General features: G+C 42.3%; 1 protein-coding gene across 1 annotated transcript; it reads left to right on the top strand.

Annotated features, from left to right (window-relative positions):
• Positions 1-11,431: 11,431 nt before the first annotated feature.
• On the top strand, positions 11,432-23,140 carry CHST10 (carbohydrate sulfotransferase 10; the record flags this gene model as incomplete). Its single annotated transcript, XM_081327772.1, has 6 exons — positions 11,432-11,543; positions 12,621-12,756; positions 13,714-13,811; positions 16,664-16,898; positions 20,961-21,066; positions 22,603-23,140. Exons 2-6 carry the CDS (start codon positions 12,657-12,659, stop codon positions 23,138-23,140), a joined length of 1,077 nt encoding a protein of 358 aa, XP_081183898.1. The 5' UTR covers positions 11,432-11,543; positions 12,621-12,656.
• Between the last annotated feature and the right edge of the window lie 35 nt (positions 23,141-23,175).

The raw sequence follows: 23,175 nt of genomic DNA, 5'->3' as shown, positions 1-23,175 counted from the left end.
TACTAGAAGTCTTTAAGAAGAGATTGTACAGCCATTTGTCTGAAATGTTATAGGGTTTCCTGCCTAAGCAGGGGGTTGGACTAGATAACCTCCAAGGTCCGTTCCAACATTATTATTATTGTTGTTATTGTTGTTGTCGTCATTAAGAGCTGTTTATAAAAAACAATCTGAGGTTTAGAATCTTAAAACATTTTCCAATAACACAATAATTTTGGGGTTTCCTAAGTTGCTAACACACAGCTCCAAATTGTGAAGTACTTAGTTGTTGGCTGTTTGGCAGATTTATGCACCCATTAAATAAATAATAACTTAGTTTTAGCCATCAAAACCCTTTTCTATTAAGGTTCTCCAAAAAGTAGAAAATCATCTGCAATCTTTAAACTGGAATTATCCCAAACCATCAGTTTTTCATGTGAAAGGCAAACAAATCCAAACTTCTCTCCCATGCTTACCGCAAGGAGGCTGAGTGTTTGGTGCACTGATGTAAGGAAAACAGCCTAGTTTTAAATACTGGAAAAACCAAAAAAATTGTCGATGGTTACCAGCATCAAATTCCTGTAGGCTGGCTTGGTTGCTCAACAGTGAGACACTAGTGAAGCAGGGACAGCAGCGCATTTTCTGTGTCGCATGAGAAAAGCACATCTTCCTTCCCCCCATCCTTACCACTTTGTACAGAGGGACAATCGAGAGCATCCTGTCATACAGCATTACAGTCTGGTATGGAAGCATCACTGCTTCAGACCGGAAGGCGGTGCAGAGAGTGGTGAGGATAGCTGAAAAAATTATTGGCAGTTCCCTCCCTTCCATCCAGGTCATAGCACTTAAGCGTTGCTTGAGCAGGGTCCCTAAGATTATCTGGGACACTACACATCCTCTTCACAACCTGTTTTCTTTGTTACCTTCTGGGAGGAGGCTTCGTGGTATCCAAAGCAGAACATCCAGATTCAGAGTTTTGTTCCATACAGTATTAACCTTGTGAACTCTAAAGCTTCCTCCTTCTGTTATGTATTCAAGATGGACAGTGTTGTGTAGCCCGTTCTTTGCAGGCATTGAGTGAGACGGAAGGTTCAAAACAGCAACAGGCTTTATTGAAGGTCAAATATAACTGAAGCAACAAGGGAGCTGCTGTGCAACTATTTATACGGTTGTCCAATAGGCGGCGACCAATAGGTTTGAAGCATAGGTTTCCCGTCCAAAGACCTACTTAGCTGGCTGGAGACAACCAGTCTGGGCCGGCTAGCAACCATTAAAACATACAGGTGAACTAGCACTTAGCAATTGAATGCAAGCAATTAGCAAGCAGTGCAACAAGAGCAAACACTTACAACGTATACAAAAGGCCAATACATTGCAGTGATTAATATTTATATATGTTACTTATTTGCAAGGGTGTAGGTCTACTCCAGGGGTCGGCAACCTAAAAAAGTAAAAGAGCCACCGGGAACCGGTTCCATCACAAATTAAAAAAACTGGGAGCCGCACGCAAAAAATGTTTTGCGCATGCGCAAAACGGTTTTTTGCGCATGCGCGGACGCACGCAGTCACCATTTTTTTTAAAAAGTCAGATGGAACCGGTTCCCGGTTGCCCGACGGCGACGGCCCGTCTGCAAAGCTGCCGCTTTGCAGATGGGCCACGACAGCTTCCTGAAAGAGCGACGCCGCGGCCCGTTCGCGCGGAGGTACGCACGCACCTCTCCAAAGGTTTGGGGAGGTGCGCGTGCAGCTCCGCCCATTCGGGGAGGTGCGCGCGCACCTCTCGGAACGGGCCGCGGCGTCGCTCTTTCAGGAAGCTGCCGTGGCCCATCTGCAAAGCTGCCGTTTTCGGCAGCTTTGCAGACGGGCCGTGGCAGCTTCCTCAAAGAACCACGCCACGGCCCGTTTGCGCGGAGGTACGCGCGCACCTCTCCAAAGGTTTGGGGAGGTGCGCGTGCAGCTCCGCCCATTCGGGGAGGTGCACGCGCACCTCTCGGAACGGGCCGCGGCGTCGCTCTTTCAGGAAGCTGCCGTGGCCCATCTGCAAATCTGCCGCTTTCGGCAGCTTTGCAGACGGGCCGTGGCAGCTTCCTCAAAGAACGACGCCGCGGCCCGTTCGCGCGGAGGTACGCGCGCACCTCTCCAAAGGTTTGGGGAGGTGCGCGCGCAGCTCCGCCCATTCGGGGAGGTGCGCGCGCACCTCTCGGAACGGGCCGCGGCGTCGCTCTTTCAGGAAGCTGCCGTGGCCCATCTGCAAATCTGCCGCTTTCGGCAGCTTTGCAGACGGGCCGTGGCAGCTTCCTCAAAGAACGACGCCGCGGCCCGTTCGCGCGGAGGTACGCGCGCACCTCTCCAAAGGTTTGGGGAGGTGCGCGCGCAGCTCCGCCCATTCGGGGAGGTGCGCGCGCACCTCTCGGAACGGGCCGCGGCGTCGCTCCTTCAGGAAGCTGCCGTGGCCCATCTGCAAATCTGCCGCTTTCGGCAGCTTTGCAGACGGGCCGTGGCAGCTTCCTCAAAGAACGACGCCGCGGCCCGTTCGCGCGGAGGTACGCGCGCACCTCTCCAAAGGTTTGGGGAGGTGCGCGCGCACCTCCGCCCATTCGGGGAGGTGCGCACGCACCTCTCCAAACGGGCGGTGCCACTCTCCATTTGGAGAGGTGCGCGCGCACCACTGCCCGTTCGAAGAGGTGCGCGCGCACCGGGCGGCTGGGAGCCGCAGGAGACGGCTCAAAGAGCCGCATGCGGCTCCGGAGCCGCGGGTTGCCGACCCGTGGTCTACTCTATACATATGTTGTGTATTGTATGTTTAAATGTGTGCTATGTGTACACTTTGAGAGCAAGCAACTAAATTTCATTTTTAATGTGTGCCATTGTGCCCACAGTAAAAAATGACAATAAAGATTATCCATCTAAATCTTGTGTGTGGTGAATGATCTCTGGCGGGCTCGGGACAGGGGCTGTTCCTCTGTCCTAGTCCTTTTAGACCTCTCAGCAGCCTTCGATACCATCGACCATGGTATCCTGCTGCGGCGCCTCAGGGGGTTGGGAGTGGGAGGCACAGTTCTTCAGTGGTTCTCCTCCTACCTTCTGGGGCGTTCGCAGTCGGTGTTGGCAGGAGGGCAGAGGTCGACCTTGAGGCCCCTTGCCTCTCCTGTTCAACATCTACATGAAGCCTCTGGGTGAGATCATTCGTGGTTTTGGAGTTGGTTATCATCAGTATGCTGATGATACCCAGCTTTTTATTTCAACCCCAAACCACCCCAGTGATGCCCTCGACGTGATGTCCCGTTGCCTGGAGGCGGGTCGGGTCTGGATGGGGAGGAACAGGCTTCAACTCAACCCTGACAAGACTAAGTGGCTGTACGTGCCGGCATCTCAGGATATTCAGAATATTCCATCTCTTTCTATGGGGGGTGAGCTATTACCCCCCCCCCCGTAGATAGGGCTCGCAACTTGGGGGTCCTTCTAGATTCACAGCTCTCCTTAGATCATATAGGAGCTGTGACTAGGGGGGCCTTCGCCCAGGTTCGCCTGGTGCGCCAGTTGCGGCCCTATCTAGACCGGGATGCCTTGCGTACAGTCACTCATGCGCTCGTGACCTCTCGTTTGGACTACTGCAACGCTCTCTACATGGGGCTGCCCTTGAGGACCACCCGGAGGCTTCAACTGGTGCAGAATGCAGCCGCGCGAGTTGTGTTGGAGGTCTCCCGATACTCCCATGTTACACCTCTGCTCGGCGAGCTGCATTGGCTACCAGTTGCCCTCCGCGTGAGATTCAACTTGCTGGTTATGACTTACAAAGCCCTACATGGCACGGGTCCGGATTACCTACGGCAGCACCTGCTGCCGGCATCAACTTCCCTCCGTCCAGTGCGCTCCCACAGAGTGGGCCTCCTCAGGGTGCCTCTGATCAGAGAATGTCGATTGGTGGCCCCCAGGGGGAGGGCGTTCTCTGTGGGCACGCCAGACCTGTGGAACCGCTTGCGGGTTGAGCTCCGGATGGCTCCCGACCTTCGCTCCTTCCGGCGCGATTTAAAAACTTATTTATTTGAACAATCTGGCCTGGTCTGATGGGTTTGGGGTTGGATTTAGTTTTAACACAGTTTTATTATTGTATTATATTGGGCATAATTATTTAATTCTTTTTAACTCTTTTTTAACTTTTGTATTTACATTTTGATATTTATTGCCCTGTACACCGCCCTGAGTCCTTCGGGAGAAGGGCAGTATAAAAATTTAATAAATAATAATAATAATAATAATAATAATAATAATAATAACAACAACAACAACAACAATAATAATAACAATAACAATAACAATAACAATAACAATAATAATAATAATAATAATAATAATAATAATAATAATACCAGTAGCATCTGTTAATGCTGGGTAAACAGATATTACATGCCTCAGCTAACCGGGATGGGAGCGGATCATAGCTTTCCACCTCAGCTTTCAAAACATAGGTTAGGTCCAAAATGAAACAGGTATCAAACTGTAGGCCCGATACACAAGCCGGAAGATTATGGTTAACTAAACTCAACATGTTTCCAGGCTTCAATACTAGAAATCACTCGAGGCGCATATAACAACGCCATTTCTGAGGAAAGCTATTATTAGTCAGCCTTTGCTTCACTATCAAACCAAACCGATTTAAGCGATATTTGTCTCCAGCCTGTTCCAGATGATGAAACAGCATCTGAAGATCTTCTCTTTCTAGGCTTCCACTGAACAGGGTACCCCGGCTTTTCCTCCTTGCTTCGCCCGCCCTTTGGAGGCTGAGTCAGCGCAGTTCCCCAAGACGTTTCCCTCCTCCCGCCGGGAGCCCCCTCTCCCCCTTCCTTCCCCGCCTCCTCAGAGGCCAGCCTGCCTTGCCCCGGGAGGCAGCACAGAGAAAGGTGCAGCGGAGCTACTTTGGAGGGAGCGAGGAAATGGAGGCAGTGGTTGGTGGCGTTTCGGCGCGGCTAGGCAACCGGCGCTAAAGGGCTCAGGCTGGTGGCCTTGTTACTGCTGGAAGCGGAGACGAGGCGAGCCGAGCCAAGGGCGATGCAGCTGCAATTGCAGCTGCAGCCGATCTTGGCTGTCCCTGTAATTGGCTGAAGCGAGGCTCTTTCGGTGGCCCAGCCGGTAACGCTATCAGGGCGGCCCTGGAAAAAGACGGCAAACAATGCGCGAGGCGGACGCGGTGCTGCGTTGCTGAGCAACTGCGGCCTGGGGAAGAAGCTTTTCAGCTCACGATCCCCGGCGGCGACAGGAGCCCATCTGCGATGTAACCCAAGGGAGGCGCGTTGCACGAAGGCCTCCTTCCAGAAGCGCTGGCCTTCGGTCGTGGGCAAATAAATGGTTCCTCTTGGGCCCCAAAGGAATTGGCTCGTTTGACACATCCTCGGGAGTAAGTATTGGCTTCTCAAGTTCCGTATGAAGCTGGGGGGGTGGCGGGCATAATTGTTAAGTCCCTGGGAGCGGGCATTGGCGTCTTCGCGTCACGCGCTTACCTACTGTGGATTCAATCATTGCTTTCTCAACCTAGTTTTCCGAGATCCCGTTATACAGCGAACCACCAACTGTCCACATGGTCTGGGTTTAAGCAACGTATTAGATGAAAGTCTTTGTGGTTCAGAGAGAACGCAACTTATTTAAAGCGTGTTAAAAAAAACCTGCTATGTCCATTTCGACTGTAACAAATTTTTTTTACATAAATGTCATGGCGTAAATATGCAGTCATAATGTAAACTGATTTATAATTTTAGAACACTTCATTGAGTATTGACAAATCATGTTTTTACCTGACTGAATTGACCCATTTTCTGGATCTGCACATTACATTGAAACATAAACTAACCAAATAGGTAGAGTTTGATAGTTAACGATCAGATTTGTCCTTTTCTACAAATGCTTGACATATGTCCTAAAGCCCAAAATTGGCTGACTTGGTCAGGAAAGGAATCTTCAGTTTCCCACACTCACTGTGCTATAATTGTGAAAAAGGGCATATTCAATATTGGGAAATTACAGATTAAACCATTTCTTAATTAAATACAATTGCTGTAAAGTGCTCAAATTGCTCATCTTGATGCCAGCTAGTTAGGTCCAGAGAAGATGAAGTCTCATCTTGCAAAGTTATCTGAGATGAGTTTGATACTTTGAAACTTAAGGAAGTGGAGGGTCCTCTGTAGTACAGGTAAATCTTGCTTAGAGACCACAATTGCAACCCACAACTTATAATTTTTCTTCCACATTCTCCACTAATTTTGCTTGTCGCAAGCCACTTGGGAAGCACAAAAATGATAATCATGTGACTGTGGTACACAGTGACAATTATAAATGTGAGAACTGGTCACAGAGCTGTGGATTTATTTACACCATTGTAATTTTGAGTGGTCTCTAAAGTAAGCAAGGACCGCCTGTTTATCTGTATCAGCTCAGCCCCTATAGTATATAAGTTCTCCTAGTTAATAAAGGCCTCCAGGTAATGACTGAAAGCTGAATCAGAATGATAGTAACACTCCTTCAGAGGAGTGTTAATGTTTTATTTTGAAAGAGGAATATTATGCCTCCTCAGGATGCCATCACTTAACTCTGATATACTGGATAAGTATCTAATTTCCAACTTCCTCTTTGGGGGCAAGGTTATACAGCAAATTTTTGCCCTAAACTTCAGAGATCCCAGAGAAGCAGATTGTCTGGACCCAAATGAGGACCCAAATTGTTGGGGGCAATAAGCTGACTTTGTAATAATGCCGCTTGGGGTGTGTGTGAAAGCCCTAATAAGCAGGCATATAGATAGAATGAAGGCTACTGCTAAGTTTGTAAGCCGCCCTGAGTCTTCGGAGAAGGGCGGGATATAAATGGAATTAAAATAAAAATAAATAAATAAAAAATTTCACTTTTAGTTCAGCATAGAAAAGGCATTGCTCTCATTATCAGTGATTTCTGGTGGTACGGGAAAGTTGATCCTTCTGATCCTACTTTATCTCAGCAGCTTTCAGTACCTTCTTGTTATCATTCTGACATTCTCCAAGCATCAAGAATGGGGAGTGCTATATTATATAGTTCTTATTCGTAAAGGGATAGAGGCAGTTGTGGGGGCAGAGATTGAGCCATGGACATTGGGGATTACTGCAGGACTTGATATGCTCTTTGTTCCTATTCAGTATGAAACTATTCTGAACAGGGTTGTGCTCCCCAAATGTTCACAATTTGAAGATCTCAAAGAGCAGGTGGCAGCTGTAGGAAAGAGAGCCTTTATACATACAGTAGTAATTCCATCTTAAGCAGCAATAAACTGGGAAAGCAGACATTACTCTGTGTCACTTGTGCATTACTCACCTCTCAGTTGGACTGGTTCAATGCACTGTACATGGATCTGCCTCAAAGAGCATTAAAAGCTACAGCTGGTCAAGATTGTAGCAGCTCAGGTGCTGATGGTGTACCTCACCACCCACATAACAATTCTGAGGAATGCACAAATTAACCGTGAACTGCTGGGTACAATTCAAAGTGCTGATTGTCACATTTAAAGCCATTTCTGATTTAAGCTGCTTTTTCCCTGTAATGTCTGTCCGCCCCATAAGTAGAACAAACTAGTTACACGTCCCCATGATTAGAGATTATCATCATCAGGTACCACAGAAATGTTCCTTTTCAGACACTGTTCCCTTCTCTGTAATACTACATCCCCACCCCAATGTGGGATGAGGCACATTACTATTGGTTTTTAGAAAGCTTGCCTTTTGATCAAAAGATTGAAATTCTGTTAAAGTTTTACTTGCAACTCTTAGTTTCATAGGAATATTTCTAGTTGTTATTTTTTTACATAGTAGGGAGTTATACTCTGCTAGAAGTTGGCAGAATAGATCTGATTTGTTCTTTCCAATAAGAAAAATAGGCAATTGGCAGTATATTGACATATATTTCTCATTTTTTGTAGGATTTTCTCTCTACTAGATGATGAGAAACTAAATATTTTGTACAATTCTTTATACTAAGAAATGTTATTGTCTAAGAGAACATTCCAAATTATCAAATGTCTGAAAGTTTGTCCCCAAATACTGGTGTAGGTATGCATATACTGTGGTTGTTATTTTGAAATGCTACGATCTGTTCTTTTGCTCAATATGCAGTGTTAACGTAGCTTTCTAACACAATGAACTTGACCTTGACACATAAAGACAAAAACAGAACAGCACTTGATTCTGAGTGAAAATACCATGAAAAAAATAATAGTCTACCAATTTTCTTTGCTTGTTTGCTAGGAAATTCAGAGCTTTGCCAGTTGTGATTGAAGTAAGATCACAATATTAATATTTCTATCAATGTTAGTGTTTCATTATGTCAATTTTGATTGCATATCCAAGAACCTATGAAATAAATAAATTAGATGGCAATTTTGTCAAAAAATTGGTTGATTAAAAAAAAAGCTGGAAAACCTTTTTGTGATAGACATTGCATGCTCCAAAGTAATTGTTCCCTGAAGTACAAAGCCACACTGGTAGTCTGTTTTTTCATTGATTTCTTAATGCATTTTGTATCCAGAATCTAACAGAAATACTATTTTTTCATTTGTCCTTAAAAATCACATCGCCTGTACTAATTGCAAAGAAAAGCTATTTACAAAATGGCACCAAATATGTTGAATTTCAAGTTTGAAATAAGTAGGTATTTATTAAATATACTTTGCATTCTGGGAAAATTAAAAATGAATCTCGGTGACTCACATGAAAAATATAAAATAAATCCCATACAAAAATAAAATCACAGGAACAATAATATAGTGCTGTAAGAATTGACTATTCAATAACATGCAGTGGTACTAGGTCTAATCCCAATTCCTCACTTATGATTTATTAGGTTCTCTCTCATGAGTGTGTAACAAGCATTTTCCTCCGGGCCTATATATGTTATGTAGTCCTCATGAGGACTGTTACAGTTATTTATTAATTCATTAATCAGATTTATATAGTTGCCCAAATTAATGGGGGTTTACTGTAGGACAAGTTAGGGAAACTGACTGATAGATTCACTTGATTTTATTTTCCACCATCACCCGCAAACCTCACTATCCCAAATGTGGGCTAGGAAAATTTTGATTGATGGCTAGACCGAAAGATTTAGGCATTTGTCAAAATCTGGTATTGAGACTGCTGAGCTGTAAGCCACATGGGAATTTCCTGAGGGTATAAAGCAGGAGAAGAGATAGTATTAATTTTTGTTTAATCAGCCTCTAGCACAGGGGTGTCAAACTGCCAGCCTGTCAGCCGGACGTATCCAGAAGCCACACCCACCCCATTGCCGGCAATGGCAAAACTGTACTGATACGTTGCGCGACATCATGTGGCATCGCGAGTTTGACATGTCTGCTCTAGAACATGGGAGGAGCTGGAAGTCCTGTGGTGAAGGAGAATATCTCCTTTGCATCAAACTACTTGCTTCCATATGAAAATACAATTTGGTCTTTAGGCCAAAGCCAAGAGTCTTTTGTATAGATTGTACTTTAATTTAATTTAATTTTAATTTAATTTAATTTGTATACCGCCCTTCTCCCGAAGGACTCAGGGCGGTGAACAGGGCAATACATAATAAAAACAGGATACAAAAATTAAAAAGTAATTAAACAGCAATGCCCGTAAATAAATTAATACACATTAAAAGTTAAGACCAATTTATAAAACCCAACCCCATCCCATCAGGCCAGGCCGGATTGTTCAAAAAGGAAGGTTTTGAGATCGCGACAGAAGGAGCGAAGGTCGGGGGCCATCCGGAGCTCAACCGGCAAGCGGTTCCATAGGTCTGGCGCGCCCACAGAGAACGCTCTCCCCCTGGGGGCCACCAATCGACATTCTTTGATCGGAGGCACCCTGAGGAGGCCCTCTTGACTTAGAACTATAATGAAGCCTGCCAATTAACAGTTGTAAGCCAAGAAGGTCCTAGTGTGAGTCATCACATAACCCAGGGGTCCCCAACCCCCGGTCCATGGACTGGCACAGGGCCGCACAAACAAGGAAAGCCCCATCCATGGGATGCAGGCAGTACATGAAACCACACCCCCTCCGGTCCGCAGAAAAACCTCTCTCCACGGAACGGTCCCTGGTGCTCAAAAGGTTAGGGACCTCTGACATAAACAATCTAATTTTATGACCTTTTTTGCAGCGTACGTTAAGCAAATGCCACGACAATTACACAAACCTATTTTTTGTTATGAGGCATTTTTGCTGGAAACTGGAAGTAAATGATGATTTTCAGCAAAAACGTAAATCATAGTTGTGTGACCACGTGGTACTTGAAATGGCTGTAAATGTTGGATAGTTGACAGTCATCCAAAATATGATCATGTGACCAGCTGGCAGAAATCTAGAATTTGATCATAAGCCTGAATCTTTTGGGGGGGGGGGTGTTGTGACTTCCAGCAGTTGCTAAGCAACTGGTCATAACTCAAGGACTACCTGTATATTAATAGAAGCTGGAAAATAAACATGAACTTAGAATTTACCCTTTGATAGTTTCAGAGCCCTATAAATTTTATTTTGAAGGAAAGAAACCAATTAATCTTGCTTCAAGCTGCTGTTTGGAGAAAAAAAGTGTTTGGAGGAGCAATTGTCATTCAGATTGATAGGTGAAAACAAAGAAAAACAGTACATTAATTTCAGTTGTCTTTTCCTTACCCATATTAGATTAATATCAGTGGATAGTAAAATAATGGTAATTATTTTATAAGATTCATATAAACAATTATGCCAAATTATTAATAAAATACACACCAGTACTCAATTTTGTCTTATCCTGAGGATAATGTAATATATGCACCCCACCCCACCTGTGTCATCAGAGGAGGCATGCTACAGGCCCTGTTAGTCAAAGAATTCTGCCTGGTGGAGTCCAGGAGAAGGGTCTTCTCTGCCATGGCACCTGCCTTTTGGAACATCTGACCATCTGATGTGATGGTCAGATGTCGATTCCCACCTTTTCGACCTTCCGTAAGTGCCTGAAGACCTGATTCTGAAAATGGCTTGGGGACCCAATAGGAAGCATCACACTGGTTATGAATTAAGAGACAATACTTTCTCCCCTGTGCATCCTGCTCCCTCCTTCTCCATCTTTTAACTATAATTCTATTTTGATTGTAATTTCCATTTTTATTGTTTTTTTAAAAATTGTCTTTTATTTTAATGCTTTTAACACTCTAAGCCACCCAGAGTTGCTTTGAAACATGAGTAACATATAAAACAAACAAATAAATTGAACTGCCTATCTCAGGAATCACTATCTGCTTTGTGTTGGCTTTACTCCAATCCCCTCAGCCCCACCTTCCTCCTTGCTTTATTTCAGACCTCCTGCATTTCCTGAGGCAGCTACCCTGGCACAACTGAGCAGTTCTGGCCAAGTCTGAACACCCCCTACCTGGTGCTTAACCCTGGCCAGTCTGGAGGCATCCTGAACTGATTCCTGGCCGGGGGTCTTTTCCCACATGTTGGAACCTTTGTGAAGAATAATCAATCAATACAAGCCATCTTTCATCTCCTGTTAGATATGAAAGGCCTAAGGATTGATACTTGAGGACAAAAGTAGTGGGTACTACTCAGTCACTGCAAAGAAATGTTCACAACTTCCCCAAAGAATTTCTGTAGCTTCTACCAAATACCTCAAGTGTTTAGGCAGTTTTAAAGGTTTTATGGGGAAAAAAGTAACATAATCATCCACCTATGGTAAAATGTATTATGTTATTAACAAGTAGATCACATATAATAATATATGAGGATCCTCAGCTGCATTGTGACAGTTATGCTGTTGTATACACACTTCACTAAGCAGAGTCCTATTCATCTTATTCTGGGTAATATATGATTGTATGGTAATTGGGCTTCTTAATTCTGTGCTGTTATCTTCACAAATTTGTTGTGAGTGAGCATTGTGCAAACAGCAGTGTTGATAGGACTTATTAAAAACTGATTTATTCATAAGAATATTAATTCATAGAAACACAGCACATCTGTATGTATTTTCAAAATTACCTGATATGGGGAAAAAGTTTTGAAATTGCAGGATTACCTTTCAATTGTAGGAAAATTAGAAAAATAAATTTAGGGAATTTTTTTTGTCATGCCTGATCAAATATGCTTGCTTATTTGAATAGCTGAGCTCAGTAGCAGTCTAATTCTATAACATTTGATACTATTGCTAAAGCTTTTTCCAGCAGTTATAATTCTTATTTTTTAAATTACCGGTAACCTATTCAGATATGTTCAGGATGGCAAATCATATTGCTAAATTTGAATGGTTATGCAGGAAACTTAATAACAAAGAAGGGGAACCACATTTTTTCCTCTATCTATGCAAACTTACACTAAAATATCTAAGCTGCTATATATTGCATTCAAAACTTTGCTTTGTTATATAGGAACATTTCTTTAATTCTCCATATAGATGAGAACATACTGAAATTTAGGGCAACTAAATGGATTTCTCATTTCTGCAAAAATAATACAAGAAGAAGACAAACACCATCGGTAGTTTAAAGGCTGTGCTATTAGACCCCTTACACAGTGTATTCTATATTTCAGAGATCTTTTGTTATTTGTAGAGACTGCTCATAAAATAAATAAAAGGGTACACATTAATTTATTTTTGTGGCTTTTAAAAAGCAGAAACTAACAGAAGTTACATGGCTTATATCTGACATCATGCACCACCGGTGGCTGCTGTTAGCTGCATGCTTTTGGGTAATATTCATGTTCATGGTTGCTAGCAAGTTCATCACACTGACCTTCAAAGATCCTGATGGTAAGTTGATTCAACTTTATTCTTATTAATGCAAGTAATCACTGAACAATTTTTGTGTCCAAAATGGTGTGAGAGAAATTAAACAGATTTCCTAGTTTTGGTTTTTCCTATCCATTCCTTTTTTTTCATTATGTTGACTTTTAAGTCTAAAACATGATGCAATTTGCCTGTGAGTTGCAACAGTGAAATAGTTATGCAGATGATTCCCACTTTTTCTTGGATATTTTCTGCTTTTGTTTTTGGCAAATGTCTAAATGTTGAATATTACAATTATTCCTTATTTCTTTCAACATTGAACTCCATCTAAGAAAATGAAGATGAAAAAGATTTGATAGAATTTTAATTTTGTATGGAAAGGTACAGATACTGAATTATTTTGGCATATCAGAGTATTTTGTGTACTATTCCTTTTCAAATTAACTTGTAATACTTGCACATAGATGTTAAAATCATTTATATCCTTTCCTATAGGAAAGATTTTTGCTTAGTTCTATTATATTAGATACAGTACTTCTAACCCTGTTCCCTTTCACAGACTAGAATGGTTTTAATGTTAGCATCTTCCAATCAACTTTGCAAGAGTTACATAATTTTGTGATGTTTCCCTTTTTTATGCTCCTCCCTAGTCTAAAATTCAGTCTTTGTGGTAAAAATAACATCTTTTCAGACTTGGTTTAAGAAACAACACAAGCATAACTGTCTGAGAAGATGGGGAAATATTCTCAATGCATGTAGGTGACAAGTTTGGAGAATCTGGTTTCAGAGGTCATTACACTAAGGTTTTCCAAATCATGAAATTTGTTTTTTTAAATAATTTGAATTCTATTTAAAATCTTGAATTACAGCTGATTTGAAGTGTAACTTAATTATAATTTTATGGTTGTGATCAAATTGTTTATGCAGTATGAAGGGAAAAAAAGTTTGTTTTTCTTCAGTTGCTCTGTTTTCTTCATCTAGTTCACGGTGCCAAGCAAGAGCCAGTAATACCAACAACTATAACTGAAGTAGGAAAAGGTCACGTAACAAAAGAGAAGAGGCTGCCTGGACAATTTCAGGTATATAAAAAGAACAGGTTGAAAGGTTAAACAAATGGTATGGTTTAAGAGTTCTCTATGTCATATTTCATTGTGTTAGATCAGGGGTGTCAAACTCGCAACGTCACATGATGTGTAGTATCGTGACTTTTTTGCCATTGCCGGCAATTGGGTAGACACGGTTTCGCTATGATGCATCCGGCCCATGGGCCGGCAGTTTGACACCCCTGTGTTAAATTGTAACTGGTTCCTAGAACCAGTCAGCCAAATACTATAGAGATTTATGAGCAAAGCATCACTGTAGCCATCTGTTGTGCCTTCTGTTCAAAAGCAATTTTCTCTTGCTTTATTGTCCAGGAATTGACCTGTTTTAGTTTTAAAAACTGTTTTGGTATTGTGTTATGAATTAAAATTTTACTGCATTATTGGGTTATGTTGATATTTTAAAACACAATATTTTGTATTTTTGTATATAATCAGGGATAGATTCCTAAGCAGGCTTATCTGTTAAACATAATATAATAACAGATTGGAGTACCATTTTCTGTAACAGTTTTTAGAACAGATTTAAAAGTTCTAAAAGTTTCAAAATTGTACTTCAGTTTTTCATTTAAAATTAAAATTAAAAAATTTAAACACTGCACTTTGGAACTTTTTTGCTTTATTCTTATAAGTAAAGTGAAAACCATCTTCCTTTTTCTTTCTATGGTGCGAAAAAAAATTCCTTCATTTAGAATATTGTGTTCCCCATTTATTTGTAAATTCACTCAATTTCTAAAATTTTATTTTGTTGCTGATGAAATCAAACTACTTTGCATCAGCTTGACAGAAGTGGCAATTTCAAAACAGTAACACTGACCTTTAGAAACCTTGTACAGGCAGTCCTCAACTTACAACTACAATTGACCCCAAAATTTCTAAGCAAGACAATTGCTAAGTGAGTTTTGCCCCATTTTGCAACCTTTCGTGCTAGTTATTAAGTGAATTGCTGCAGCGGTTAAGTTAGTATTAGTTGTTAAATGAATTTTTTGTTATTAGCTGCGAAGTTGTGTCCTACCCATTGCGACCCCATGGACAATGCTCCTCCAGGCCTTCCTGTCCTCTACCATCTTCTGGAGTCCATTTAAGCTCACGCCTACTGCTTCAGTGACTCCATCCAGCCACCTCATTCTCTGTCGTCCCCTTCTTCTCTTGCCCTCAATCTTTCCCAGCATTAGGCTCTTCTCCAGTGAGTCCTTCCTTCTCATTAGGTGGCCAAAGTATTTGAGTTTTAGCTTCAGGATCTGGCCTTCTAAAGAGCAGTGAGGGTTGATCTCCTCTAGGACTGACCGGTTTGATCGCCTTGCAGTCCAAGGGACTCACAGGAGTCTTCTCCAGCACCATAGCTCAAAGGCCTTGGCGCTCGGCCTTTCTTATGGTCCAACTTTCACTACCATACAATGCAACTGGGAAGACCATAGCCTTGACTATACGCACTTTTGCTGACAGGGTGATGTCTCTGCTTTTTAGTGTGCTGTCTAGATTTGTCATGGCATTCCTCCCGAGGAGCAAGCGTCTTTTAATTTCTTGGCTACAGTTTCCATCTGCAGTGATCTTGGAGCCCAGGAAAATAAAATCTGTCACTACCTCCGTTTCTTCCCCATCTATTTGCCAGGAATAGAGAGGGCCGGATGCCATGATCTTGGTTTTCTTAATGTTAAGTTTCAACCCAAGTTTTGCACTCTCCTTCTTCACCCGCAACAAGAGGCTCTTTAGTTCCTCTTCACTTTCTGTCATTAGAGTGGTATCATCTGCATATCTTAGGTTGTTGATATTTCTTCGGCAATCTTAATTCCAACTTTTGATTCATCTAGCCCTGCCTTTCTCATGATGTGCTCTGCATATAAGTTAAATAGGCAGGGCGACAGTATACAGCCTTGCCGGACTCCTTTCCCAATTTTGAACCAATCAGTGGTTCCATGTCCAGTTCTCCCTGTTACTTCTTGGCCCACATATAGGTTTCTCAAGAGACAAATAAGATGGTCTGGTACGCCCATCTCTTTAAGAACTTGCCACAGTTTGTTATGATCCACACAATCAAAGGCTTTAGCATAGTCAATGAAGCAGAAATAGATGTTTTTCTGGAACTCTCTAGCTTTCTCCATGATCCAGCGTACGTTGGCAATTTGATCTCTAGTTCCTCTGCCTATTCGAAATTCTGCCTGTACTTCTGGTAGTTCTCGATCCACATATTGCTGGAGTCTAGCTTGTAGGATTTTAAGCATAACTTTACTAGCGTAAGAAATAAGTGTAATGGTGCGATAGGTTGAACGTTCTTTGGCACTGCCTTTCTTTGGAATTGGAATGTAAACTGATCTTTTCCAATCCTGTGGCCACTGTTGAGTTTTCCAAATTTGCTGGCAAATTGAGTGTAGCACTTTTACTGCATTGTCTTTTAAGATTTTGAATAGCTCAGCTGGAATACTGTCACCTCCACTAGCTTTGTTGTTGCTCAGCTTTTCTAAGGCCCATTTCACTTCACATTCTAGGATGTCTGGCTCGAGGTCAGTGACCACCTCATTGTGATTATCAGGGACGTTAAATGAATCTGACTTCCCAATTCACACTGCAACTATCATAAATACATGCCAGTTGCCAAGCATATGAATTTTAATCACATCGCCATGGGGATGCTACAAAGGTCATGTGAAAAACGGTCCTAAGTCACTTTTTTCAGTCCTGTTATAACTTTGGTCACTAAATGAATGGATGTAAGTTGAGGGCTACCTGTATATATTTGAAATGCTAGATTTTCTTCTATGAGTTGAACATTGAAAATGCAAAATAATTTTTGCTCTTTTTCTTCTACCATCCCAATCCCTTTTTATATCAAGTCAATAGGAAAAAGTCTATCTGAAGACCTTGTACATGAAGGCCTGGTCCATATGGAGAGGCTTGAACTACTCAGGAATGTCTGCCAAGATGCATCTCTGAAAAACCTCACCCATACTACTGTTTCCAAATTTGTTTTGGACCGAATTTTTGTATGTGACAAGCACAAGATCCTCTTCTGTCAAACTCCAAAAGTTGGCAATACTCAGTGGAAAAAAGTCTTGATTGTTTTAAATGGTATTTAGCTAGCTTTTAAAGTCTCAAATGTGTGATTGCTTAGACAACAAATAAAGATTTCAAAAATTTCAAACGGCAAAACATAAAAATAATATAATTCAATGGAATACATTTTTATTTTTGGCATTTTATATTTTGTTTGAAAGCTGCTTCAAATATCCTAGCCTAATTCTAGCTGCCATTGCCCACCCCAAAGAACTTTACATATATTAGGCTTCCTGTCTTGTTTATTTTGTGAAATGATTATGTGCTGGGATTAATAGAGGTGAAATTATGCTAACCTTCAAAAGTTAGACAACTAAGGTATCACACAGGTACCTTAAACTTAAAGCTTTAATTTAAAGCTCTCAAGATCCCCAGGATTCTTTGCAGCATAAACTCTGGAGATAAGGGAGAAGAGGATGATTGCAAAAATGTTTGCAACGTTTCCATGTTTTAATTTCTACTGGAAAATGATGGCTTCCACAGCTGGAATTAATACAAATCAATAGCTTAAATGTGTATATCTATTTTTTTAGAATTGAGCAATTGTTTATTACTTGAACCTAACACCATCTTAGAGGGCGCTTGGGCCTATACCTATACCTATCACCCTTACCCACAGCCCAGTCGATACCCTGGTGGAGGCCTGGGAAACGGCTGCCACCAGGGCACTCGACTGCGTTGTACCCATGCGACCTCTGACCCGTCGCAGATCCCGCTGGGCCCCATGGTTCTCTGTGGAGCTCCGGGAGATGAAGCGTCGGAGACGAGGTCTAGAGAGCGGTTGGAGATCCAGCCGATCCGAATCCGACCGATTGCAGTTAAGAACCTTTATAAGGTCTTATCTTGCGGCGATAAGGACGGCGAAGTCTAACTACTTTGCCGCCCTTATCGCGTCCGCAGATAATCGCCCGGCCGCCCTGTTTAGGGTGACTCGCTCCCTCCTTAACCAGGAGGTGAGGGAGGATCCCTTGCAGGGACGAGCCGAGGAGTTTAGTCATCATCTGGCGGACAAAATCGCTCGGATCCGGACCGGCTTGGACTCTGACTGGGCAGAGTCTGATGTGGAGGAATCAGGCGGTCTTGAGCACGTTATCTGGACTGAGTTCGACCCTGTTTCCCCTGATGATGTGGACAGGATCATGGGGAGACTGAGCACCACCACCTGTTTGTTGGATCCGTGCCCCTCCTGGCTAGCTTATGCGGCTCGGGAGGGAACACGAGGCTGGTTCCATGCAGTAATAACTGCTTCCTTGAAGGAGGGTGTCTTCCCTGCCGCCTTGAAGGAGGCGGTGGTGAGACCCCTTCTCAAGAAGCCTGCTTTGGACCCGGCTGTTTTAAACAACTATCGTCCAGTCTCCAACCTTCGCTTTCTGGCGAAGATTGTTGAGAGTGTGGTGGCGCATCAGCTCCCTCTGTTCCTGGAGGAAACTGATTATCTGGACCCGTACCAATCGGGCTTCAGGCCCGGACACAGCATGGAGACGGCATTGGTCGCGCTGGTGAATGATCCCTGGAGGGCTAGGGACAGGGGTTGTTCCTCTGTCCTGGTCCTATTAGATCTCTCAGCGGCGTTCGATACCATCGACCATGGTATCCTGCTGCGGCGTCTCAGGGGGCTGGGAGTGGGAGGCACCATTCTACGGTGGTTCTCCTCCTACCTCCAGGGCCGCTCGCAGTCGGTGTTGACAGGAGGGCAGAGATCCGCCCCGAGGTCTCTCATTTGTGGAGTTCCTCAGGGGTCGGTTCTCTCGCCTCTCCTGTTCAACATCTATATGAAGCCGCTGGGCGAGATCATTCGTGGTTTTGGGGTGGGGTATCACCAGTACGCTGATGATACCCAACTTTTTCTTTCCACCCCGAACCAACCCAGTGATGCCCTCTCCGTGATGTCCCGGTGCCTGGAGGCGGTTCAGGTCTGGATGGGGAGAAACAGGCTTCGTCTCAATCCCGCCAAGACTTGAGTGGGTGTGCATATCGGCATCTCGGGTTAACCAAGTTATTCCATCCTTAATGATGGGGGGTGAGGTGTTACCCCCCCGTTGATAGGGCTCGCAACCTGAGCGTCCTCCTGGACTCACGGCTCAATTTTGAAGACCATATAGGAGCCGTGACCAGGGGGGCTTTTGCACAGGTTCGCCTGGTGTGCCAGTTGCGTCCCTATCTGGACCGAGACGCCCTACGCACAGTTACTCATGCGCTTGTGACCTCCCGTTTGGACTACTGTAACGCTCTCTACATGGGGCTGCCCTTGAAGACCACGCGGAGGCTTCAACTGGTGCAGAATGCGGCCGCGCGAGTTGTAATGGGGGTTTCCCGATACTCCCATGTAACACCTCTACTCCGCGAGCTGCATTGGCTTCCGGTTGCCCTCCGGGTGAAATTCAAGGTGCTGGTTATTACCTATAAAGCCCTACATGGCCTGGGTCCGGGTTATTTGAGGGAACACCTGCATCAAACGCCCTTCGCCCAGTGCGCTCCCACAGGGAGGGTCTGCTCAGGGTTCCGCCGGTGAGAGATTGCCGGCGGGTGACACCCAGGGATAGGGCCTTCTCAGTGGGAGCGCCTGCCCTCTGGAACCAGCTGCCGGTGGAGCTGAGAACTGCCCCCGACCTCCGATCATTCCGCCGGGGCCTGAAGACCTGGCTCTTTGAGCTCTCGGGCCCAGGCTAAGGAGAAATTTTTAATTGGGGTTTTTAAGAGTACAGGGTCAATTTAATATTTTTTAATCTGGTTTTTAACTTTTGTATGTTGGATTTTTAATTCCCTGTAAACCGCCCTGAGTCCTCAGGGAAAGGGCGGTATATAAATGTAACTAAATAAATAAATAAATAAATAAATCTTTAGGGAATATATACAGGTTCTTTGGTAGAATGTTTGTTCAATTTTATTTTAAATCATGTGAGCAGTAGTACCACATCTACCTGAGATAGAGATATAGATGGGTGTCTGACAGCCTATCCTCCTTAGAAGGAACAGATAATGCTTTCGGTTATCATATTATCATTGAATTCATTTTGAATTATTGGTAACATTTAGTTCAGGGCAAATTATAATAAATAAAATAGTTTGTAAAAATAACGAACACCAAGAAACCACTATAAAGCAAAGTAATAACATTTTAATTTATTTTAGTAGCACCTTTAATAGAAAACTAAGTAGGCAGTGAAACAGGTCCAACTCAATTCCATGTGGATATTATGTGAAAGACAATATTGCTTTGAAAAATTTGATTTTGGGAGCTATAATTAAAATATTGTAATTAAAGTCTTCTTTTGATGGACTTCTTTCTGGCAGTGGATCTAAATAGGTAATTTCTGGTCCCTCAGAGTCTTTCTTAAAAATTGAAAACCCTTTGGAGTAGATAGGAGGATGACAAGATCTGTTGTTAGAAATAAAGGGGAAAAAAGTCCTAGTGTGCAAACAGATTTCTACAATATTGGATTTTGGCTTAAGGACAGGCCACACTTACTGAACTACCTGTATGCTTCTACTCTGGCTAATATATTTTTCAAGCATAAGGCTGTAATGGAGAGTTACACATAACTCTGGGTAGTATGAAATCAAAGAATTGGCTAATCACATGTCAGTATTACGAATCTGATTTTCTGCCCATATCTAAAAAAAAATAGTATAACTAACCCACTGTATTTTTTGGATCCAGATGTTGCAGTTCCAGATTCAGTAATTGGTCAGACTTTGAGAGAGATTACACCAATACGCAGTGTCTTGGAATAGAAACCCTATTACTATATGGAAACTTGTAATCATGATAAAAACAATTCATTGAGCTTTCCATTTTTTAAAGAGCGACCTGGGGTTCAGGCCTGGATTGTAGGAAGATAAGAAACTTAATAGCAATTATCAGGACATGGAGACTGGACTGGAAAGTAGAAAGTAGGTACCATAAGTAGGTACCAGCAAACTGATAGACATTTCCATGAAGTCACCAAGACCTGATCTGTTTTTACCTTTTTACCTATTAACAAATAAATAATCATGACAACCACTAGTGTATATCATAATGGGAATGGACTGAAAGGTGCCATTGTAAGAGCAAGTTCTAACTTATTTTCTCAGGAGCTTTTCCTTCCATCAGTGAGATCCCTGAAAACATTGTGCATGACCATGAGAAGAACGGTCTTCCACGCTTATCTTCCTTCAGTGATTCTGAAATTAAAAAAAGGTAAGTAGTATTTTAATGTGTCTTTGAAAACCTTCCATTATGAAAATCTCATTTTTGATCATTTGTGCAGTTTATGATTATTATTTATTTAAATGTATTATAGCTGCCCATTCCCATAGACTCTTAAATATCAATAATCAGAAAAGGCTGTACAAGTAGTCCTCAATTTACAACCACAACTGAGCCCAGAATTTATGTTAAGTGAGAAACTTGTTAAGTGAGTTTTGACCCACATTACAACTTTTCTTGCCACAGTTAAATGAATCACTGCAGTTGTTAAGTTAGTGAATCTGTCTTCCCCATTGACTTTGCTTGTCAGAAGGTTGCAGAAGGGGATCATATCACTAAGCAAGGACTACGTACCTGTATAGTCTTAGGAGCAGAACTAGAAGAAAAAAATATATGTTGATATTGTCATCTATTTAAATAGTCTTTTAAGGATACTATTTGTACAATTTGATTTCATTGCATCTCTATATTTTTTGCTATTTTTTCAATTTTAGCAGCTGCATTCCTTATTAGGTGAACAGATTTCTGTTCAGTGATAGAAGTTTGACTGTGCACTTCTTTGAACAAAACATATGAGTAAATCCTGCTGACAGATTCCTATCAGGTTCTCTGGCCATTGCCTACCAGTGGCCAAACAATGCCTTGATTCTTTCCAAACATTATTCTTAAGGAGCTCTCTTTAACAAGACTTATTGAGAAGAAAAGGATAGTGTTGTAACAATTTGAACAACTAAATTATTCTGCATTTAGAACCAATAGATACCTGCGTGATATATACAAACGCCTTAATTTTCTAAGAGCCTTCCTGTAATCCTGCAAGGTGGTAAATCTTTTACTTAAAATGGAGAAGTTAGCAGTTTTTATCAGTCTGGGAACCAATTACAATAGTAATTGTACTATTTCAGCGACCATTCAAAGTGATGGTAATGATGAACAACGGGATTTACAACTGTTCCTAACAGTTGCAACCATCGCAGTGTCCCACAATCATGCGATCATGACTGACTTAGCAATCAGCTTGCAATTCCAATGATCACAGTATTTGTGACCTTCATTGCTAACTTCCATCAAGTAAAGTCAATAGAGAAACTGGCAGGAGGTTGCAAATGGCCATGGGATGCTGCAGCCACATGAAAGTCACCTCATGATAGCAACTGGAATTGCTGCAACTGTGCTTAAGTCAACATAGTTGTGAATTGCCAGTCTCAATTACATCATTAAGGGAGGACCATCTGTTCTATAATACTATTCTGTCATTGGACATAACTGGAAGCAATCAAAGATCTTAATTTTTTCAGATTTCTCAGCTGAATAGTATGCAAACATGCCTAACATCAAAATTTAAAATTTTCCCTAACCAGTACATTTACCCTGTTCGTAGTCACTATGTGATGCCTCAGTTGCACATCATTTGCTACTGTAGTCATTAAGAGAGGAACATGGGCAAATCAGCACTGTTGTAAACTGAATTTCCAGTAAATTTTAAAATACTATCTACGATTATTTTTGCTTATGTTTTCTATTTAGATTGAAATTGTATTTCAAGTTCTTCATCGTAAGAGATCCTTTTGAAAGGCTTATTTCTGCATTTAAGGATAAATTTGTCCACAATCCTAGATTTGAACCTTGGTATAGACATGAAATTGCTCCTGGAATTATTCGAAAATATAGAAAGAACCGCACTGAGACTAAAGGACTACAATTTGAGGACTTCGTGCGCTACCTAGGTGATCCAAATCATCGATGGTTAGATATACAATTTGGAGATCATATAATTCATTGGTTAACCTATGTTGAACTATGTGCCCCCTGTGAAATAACATATAGTGTAATTGGACATCATGAAACTTTGGAGGAAGATGCACCATACATCTTAAAGGAAGCAGGAATTGACCATCTGGTATCTTATCCTACAATTCCTCCAGGCATAACAATATATAACAAAACAAAAGTGGAACACTATTTTTCAGGCATAAGCAAGAGAGACATAAGGCGCCTTTATGCCCGCTTTGAAGGAGATTTTAATCTTTTTGGCTATCAAGAACCAGATTTTCTACTAAACTAGTATCTAGAAATTCTGGGCAAATGAATCTAAATCTT

This window comes from Vipera berus, assembly GCF_964194415.1.
Source record: "Vipera berus genome assembly, chromosome: 4".
Lineage (NCBI taxonomy): Eukaryota > Metazoa > Chordata > Lepidosauria > Squamata > Viperidae > Vipera > Vipera berus.
Note: the sequence above shows the minus strand (reverse complement) of the source record. Positions and strands in the feature narration are given on the sequence as shown.